This window comes from Oryzias melastigma, linkage group LG10 (assembly GCF_002922805.2).
Source record: "Oryzias melastigma strain HK-1 linkage group LG10, ASM292280v2, whole genome shotgun sequence".
Classification (NCBI taxonomy): Eukaryota; Metazoa; Chordata; class Actinopteri; order Beloniformes; family Adrianichthyidae; genus Oryzias; species Oryzias melastigma.
In genome coordinates this window covers 11,924,712-11,932,114 of record NC_050521.1, presented here as the reverse complement: position 1 = coordinate 11,932,114, position 7,403 = coordinate 11,924,712, and the positions used below count along the sequence as shown (strand labels likewise).

General features: G+C 36.2%; 1 protein-coding gene across 1 annotated transcript in view; it reads left to right on the top strand.

Annotated features, from left to right (window-relative positions):
- zgc:152774 (uncharacterized protein LOC553526 homolog) overlaps positions 1-7,104 on the top strand; it is a 20,018-nt gene extending 12,914 nt beyond the window's left edge. The window contains exons 13-17 of the mRNA XM_024284219.2: positions 777-807; positions 898-1,274; positions 1,618-2,077; positions 3,341-3,510; positions 5,890-7,104. Coding sequence (XP_024139987.1) covers positions 777-807; positions 898-1,274; positions 1,618-2,077; positions 3,341-3,510; positions 5,890-6,046 — 1,195 coding nt within the window. The 3' untranslated portion in view covers positions 6,047-7,104. The remainder of the gene's footprint in view (positions 1-776; positions 808-897; positions 1,275-1,617; positions 2,078-3,340; positions 3,511-5,889) is intronic.
- The last annotated feature ends 299 nt before the right edge of the window (positions 7,105-7,403 follow it).

Here is a 7,403-nt window from a genome sequence, read left to right as displayed (position 1 = left end):
ACAGTAATCTATACCTTCTACTGCAGGAGCTGTATCTGAACCAACCCGCTTACAGCACTACTTATATCTCTGTAACCCAGTTTGACGACTTACTGTCCCACAATAGCCCAAACAAGGAAAAAAAGTGAAAAGAAGAATTATAATGTCTCAGTACAAACAAGAAGGAGAACAATCAGATTCTCCTCCGTGTTTGTTTTGGACGGTGCTTCTTCTGCATTGCTGTCAGTAACAAATACTGATACACAAACCTACAGCGCCCTCTAGGGTACCTAGACTTTAGTAGGAAAATAACAATAATATGAGCCAATATTTATTATTTTAAAGTAACATGTAATTTGATCCTGAGTAAGTCGCTCACCTGGTCAAACTATGCAAAAAAATTGACTTATACACCAAAAAATACAGTAGTTTACCGTCAAGTACGCAATTAAGTAGGATGTTGATTTAGTCACATTGTTGTGTTTGCTTTTGCTTTAGCATAGGTCTAAAGACATGGAGGGCATTGGAATAAAACTCTTTTTTGTTCGTCTTTTTACGTATTTAAGTGCAGCAGGTGTATATAATCAATATCCTGCCTGACAACCACTATTTACAAATTGGTCATTTGAAAGAGCTAACTGATCATGATTGCATGTCATGTTTCTATCTTATCACAGAAGTGAAACATTTAATCGACATTGTTGGAAAGTGGAAAACTTGTAAAGTCACAGTTCTGCATCAAGCTCCTGAGACCCAAAATCCTGATAAATAACCTTATAACCTTTTTTATCTTGTAGAGAGAACAGAAAACGCCAAAGGTCATTTGAGGTTTGTCTTTTTTTTCTATTTTTTTCCGAGTCAAAATTTACCGTCATGTATTTATAGTTTAACTACGGTTTGGTTATTTTTGTATTTCAGGTTTGTCAGTGGCAAGAAACCGAGTCAAAGCTGCTCATTTTGTCGCGCGCTTCATCTGCCCCCGAGCGGCCCTCCTCTCCGTTTTCTGGAACGTCTGAAGAAACAGCATCAAGACTTGGACCCCATTCCGAGGAGAACACGTCTGAATGCCCTGAAACAGACACTCAAGACCTGTTGGACCAACACACCGATAATGATGCGGTGGCACAAACTGATACAAACCTCCAGGACAAGTATGCTCAAACACACGTGGGAATTAGAGACAAGAATGAAGCCTTACGAGCGCCGAATATTGAAGATCAGCCAGAGGACAAAGAAAATGACACAACGGGAGACAGATGTATCGATATAAGCGAGGAGAACAAAGACATTTTTAGGTGGGGCATGTTGTGTGCTGCATGACTGCAAGAATTCTAGTTACAGACACATTCATGTTCTGACTTTGTTTGAACAGCAGAGGCACAATTACGTTCAAATGGTTTAATAAATAAGCTCACTTTTAATCAAAAGGCTATTGGGAATGCTACATATTTTTTTGCACTATAAAAGCCTTATTTTTTTTCTGGTGCTCCTGATACATGACAAAATTTTGGAAAAAAATGTTATTGACGGTGCACCTTATAATTCAGCGAAAAATGCAGTACATATTTTAATTTAATTAACCTGTAAAAAAAGCTGCATTGACAGCACAATTAACCAACTTTGCTTTGTTTTCTGCAGCCGCAAAAGAAAGCCTGAATTGAGATCCTATCATGGGAAAAAGAAACAGTACCTTTTTGGGGAAAATAAATTCAGCTCCAGAAATGTCGATGAGAATTTGCATCCCAGGAAGCAACCAAGCTCCCAAGTCAAAACGGACGGCAGCCACTCGGAGAACTCAGGCACACTGCAACTGAACCCGACCGGCACCAGTCACACCTGGACCCACTCTCTCCAAACCACCCAGACGGTAATAGTCCCTCCGCTGAGTAGAGAAGGTCATCCCCTTCAGCCTCCAGAAGGGGGCGACCGTGAGGCTAAACTGCAGAGGTTAGCGTCGATGGAGAAAGAGGTCCTGAGGCTGCGCGGCGTTTTGGGAATGGAGGTGGGAAGCACAACTCAAGGGACAATGACAGCGGAGGATGAATGTGCTGAAAAAGCAGCAAGCAGGGAGGTGGGCTGCCAGACCGATCCACCAGAGGTCAGTGTTGTTCATATCAGCAGAATTTGAAAAATATATAGGAGGAACTGCTGTGAGTGCCTTTGCTTTTGTTTAGGCAAAAACGATTTCATGACCGAAGATTTTCATGACACTTCTAGTCAGTTTGCTACAGTGGTCCAAATCACTCAATGCAAAAACATCCTAAGTCCCCCTCTGAGGAAAATCCTGTTTTTCAAAATCCAAACACAAATTATAAAACGTAAGAAAAAAAATCCTGTTTTTCATCAGAGGCACGAAGCATATTAGCTCAGCACCAAAAGCCACGCCCCCTCAGAAGATATTTTTGAAGATTAACATGAACAAGTTTTTTTTTTTAGACTTTAAGGTTGTGGGATTTTGGTTAAAAACGTCATAATCATAATTAAAATCATAATTAAAACTCTTTGAAATAAAAAAAATTGTCATAGGGAAACTTTAAAAGTCACAACGACAATTAGAAAAGCAAAACAACAATGAAAAATGATTTCACATTTTAGAAGCCAAAGAACCATTCCAAAGAAACTGAAATGCAATAGAAATGAAATGCTTCAGAAAACAAAAGAAATTTCCAGAATCAAAATGAAAAACACACTGGAGGAACTATAGAATACGATGACGTTTATCCATCATTTCAACCAAAAGTTATTTGGCACGAAGTGATACTGGATATGCTCCGTAATCATAAAACCTTTTATTAGTATGCAGACATTGAAGACGGATTTGAAAAAAACTCAAACATTATCATCCAATCAGTGATGTCCCATAGTACCTACCTTTTCTGGTTTCTTACTGTGTTTTGTTTTTTAACATTTCATTTCGATTTCTGAAAACTACTTTTTCGAAGCATTTGATCTTGTTTCTTTTTTTTGGAACTGTGTTTTTATTCCTGGAATATAATATTAGTTTTTATAATTTATCTTCCTTTTTAGATTGTCGTTGTGTTCTTTATGTTTATACATTGAGTGATTTGTTGTGATTTGCTCTTCAGGGCCACCATAGTTTGCATACAGAGGATACAGTCAATTGTTTGTTGTTGAAAAGTATCAAAGTAGCTTCTCACAACTGAAAGTTTTGCTTTTGAGGAGAGAATTTTTTGTTTGTTTGTTTTTTTGCATATATAAAAATGGATTTAAAGGTTGTATTTTGTTAATGCACAGTGCTATTGTTGGGTTTATATCTTTTTAACTTGTATTCTCCTTCATTTAAATTGAGATGTTAAAAAATCATTTATGATGTATAACACAATCGTTTTGTGTCCACCAGTGTCCTTCCGTTGCCGATCCGAGTTTGGCTGCAGTGCCTCAGGGCCTGATGGTCCCGGGTCAGAAAGCGGAGTCCAGAGATCAGCTGGAGCAGAACAAAGCCAGACGGGAGCGAGCTGAAGGTCAGAGCAGGATGAGAGGGAGCGACAGCGAGTCCTATGAGGACAGCAGGTAAACATGGACACTTTTAGATATCTTGTCAAAAAGAAAAAATATTTAAGATAAAAGGACCAGTTATGACTGAATGTATCTCTTTTATTTTGAAGGTAAGGGATTTTATTCATCGCTTTAATATGTTTGCACAGTTTTCCAACACATCGTTACATGAAACAAAATGTTTTTTTAGTCTAAAATCTCAGATAAATACCTTAAATCCCTTTTTTGAATCACGCCTTTACCTGTATAATCAACCCTTTGGAATGTAGTGCCTAAATCTATCTTTTTTGTCTACTTTTGAATTTACCTCGGTAAATTTTAATTTTAAAGACTTTCGTGGCATCATTTTGATCAGCACAACCTCACCTACAGTATGTGGCACTAACTTTATTTGGTCATTTTTCAATGCTTCATTCACACACTAGACATAAAATCATAAAAAACTAGAACATTTTGTAATTTTGAAACCCCAAAAATATTCAGCGAACCATTTTTACAACATAGATTGAAAGGTTATGCTGCAATTTCAGCAAAAGAACAAATAACACTGATTTAAACTCATTTACATGTTTTTGGAATGAAAATACAATAAAGGTTTCAGATGGATTTTATAGATTTCTTTGTGCCAAATATATGAAGAGTTTTTGTTTGGTTGAACACATAGAGGAACATCACTGGTCTCACACATTCATGTTGTGTCCTTTATGATATTGTCATACACTCCATGTCTGACTTTTAGTTTGCTTAACTTTGGATTTGCGCGTGCGTAATTCTTGATGTGTAACTCATATCAAAATCGTTGTGTATAAGTACAAAAAATATGAAATTCTAAAATACAGAAAATCGAATTTACACATGCAGAACTTAAAATTACAACAGCTTACATACATAAATCTTTAAAAAAATATGCAGAAATCACTTGTTACACACACAAAAGACAGTATTTATCTGATGTAAGACTCTTCACGTCTCCAAGAAAAGAAAGATTTGTCTGTAAGTGATTGCTGCTAGAATGCTGGGTCATCAGAGTTTTCTTTTCAGCCGCTTTGAACTTAGATTGTCAATATTATCTGATAAAACTTGACATTTTCCCCACTTTCTTAAACATATATGACCCATATAAATAATATTAAGAAGTATAAATATTGCATTCTAGCGGCATTTAAACGCATCACTCATGGATGAATCTTGGAGACGTAAAGAGTCTCACCTCAGATTTATCCGTAAATGTGTTTTTTTTGTGGGGGTGTTAAGCAATTTGTGCAGAATTTTGTGCATTTAGTTAGTTTCAAGCTGTTGTATTTTTAAGTTGTGCATGTGTAAATTGTATTTTATATTTTTTTAATTTCATATTTTTTTATACTTATGCACAGAGAGTATTGTATGATTCACAAATCAAGAATCACACCGCACAAATTGGGGTAATACTATTTTCTTTCCATACTTTGGTGTCCATTTGAAATTTTTCTTGAAATTCTGTTTTCAGCTTTTTTTAATTTATTGTGTCTGTAGCAAAGAATGAAACAAAAATTATCTTTTGGAGTATAGATTTGGTCCATCTGAACTCCTGGTGTTCTCCTCAGCTGGTATCTGATCACAGCTTGCTTCTCGCCACAGCGGTGGGCGGGACTTGTGCAGAGCACCGCAGTTTCTCCAGTTTTAGACTCCGTTGGTGCTTGGTGCTGTCGCTCCTCATCCAAAATAAAAGAAAGACCAGCTTTTTCATTTACTCAGAGTCTTGACAGATAGCTCCGCCCCCACACCAGCAGTGATCGGGTCTTCTGCCTGCAATCAGAGTCAGATGACGGCTCTGAAGGGACAACTGTTCCTCTTCCTCCATCTGAAAATCATCCTCTGTCTCATTTTATAAACTATTAAAAAAATCAATCTAGTTTAGAAAATACCACAATTAATTGCTCATATCAATCATACAACATTTAAACAAGTTGAAGTTTATTTTTGACGTAGCTGTGTGGTTGGACACCCTCAGGCGTGGGTCGGTTCCAAAGGGTTAAAGCTGGTTTTGTGCTGGAAATGAACCGGCAGCAAAATGGTTTCTGCTTCACTTTGATTTAAAAAAAAAAAGGATTTTGGACCTGATAAAAAAGGGTGTTTGTGAGTAAAAAGACTACTGTTTTGGTTTTTTTTTTAATGAAAAAAAAATGTGATAAGACAATGTTTCTTAACCCATTGGAAGGTTTTATTTTCTTTAGCCTATTTAAAGAAAATCTACTAATGGGGTAAGAATTTTGGACTTATTTCTAAGGGGCCTGTTTTTGCAGTGCGTGAGACCTTGGTTGATCTGCCATTTAGATGTGTTATTTTCTGAGTGGACGTTAAGGAAGTAAAATCTAAACTCCCCATTCTTTTCTTTTTTAATGACATCTTTTCCAGATTAGCGCACCAGAATCTGCACGACATCCGCAACAACGTGGTGGTGCTCCTCACGGCTCTGCTGCCCCAGCTGGACCTGAACGGAATCAGCCTGGAGACGGCCGACGTGGACAACATCCTGCAGCAGATCATCGAGGTCAACTCGCTGAAACTATGAAAATCCCTCCTTCGTTCTTCTTGTTCTCATGCAAGTTTAAGCTAAAGGCAGTGTACAGTAGCCGGTACGTTCATAGCTGTTCTTCTGGATTTACTTTTTTCAATTTCCATTTTAAAATAAAACATCAAATCACCCACTTTGATTAGGACCGGGGACTCATACCGTCCTTTTATCCCTCCACTGCAGCTCTTTGGCTTTGAAGAAAAAGGATTAGAATAAGATTAAAGCACATATTTGTATCTTCTGCAGCACTACTAGCTCTATTTAGAGGTAAATTTCTATTTCGATTTAAAAAACATTTGGATTTTACACCAATATTACTGTGTGTAAAAGGAAAAAAAAGGATGAAGGTGCACCAAAGTCATGAAAGGAAATCTGCTTCAGCAGGAGGATCCTATTTGACAATGGGGGTATCTTATTTTGAAAATAACCTGCTATCAAAAGTTAAAAAAAAACCAACTATTCTATACATGAAAATATAACACCTTTTAAAATCAATTATTGAAAACATTAAGTAGCTACATTTTATAAATATATAGTTTAATGCTTACAGAAACATAAAATATTTTTGCAGCTCTCGCTGTGTTTTGGTCAATAAAAGTTGCAAACCCCTGGATTAGGAAGCACCACTTAAATCCCTAGTATAATAGAAAAAAAAGACTTTTGTTACACAAAAATATAAAGAGAGGCATTAAAAAGGTACTGTGAAAAGCTTAAAGATAACTTAAATTATATTGTGTTATCAATCAGGGATTGAAACCCAAAATCTGTTTCTTTAAAGGATAAAATCCTTTGTATAGATAATGTATTGCTTGTTTTATTGGATGTACTTTTTATTTACATTTAAAACATTTTGTAAAGTTTGAATTCTTGTAATGTTTAAACAAGTTTTTCTAAGTCATTATTCTTCAGACATGTGAAATTTTCCTTGTGTGTTTAATGTTTCCGTTTACTCTAAGTTTCTATTCATGTTTTAAAGTATTGTGTTGATGAGTAATGACAAGTTTTACATGTTTTTGCTGTTCAGTTCGAAATAAATACTTCAAGTTTTATCTTGTTCCTTTTTTGATATCTGCAGTACACCATGTTGTCCACAAGGTGGAAATAAAACCCAATAATGAAAGTTTGGGGTTTGGAAATCCAGCCCTTTTTAATCATTCACATGATTTCCTGTTTCCTGCTGCTATGGTAACAGGAAAATAAATGTTGTAGTAGTGGGTTTTCTATTGAATAATATGTAATGCATGATTCAAACCCTTGTTGAGAAGGTGTTAGTAATACAGGTTGGGCAAAACAAAAGCAAAATTGTCCTTTTAAAGAAAAATGGGACCTTCTGGGCATTAATGTAATGTCTTGT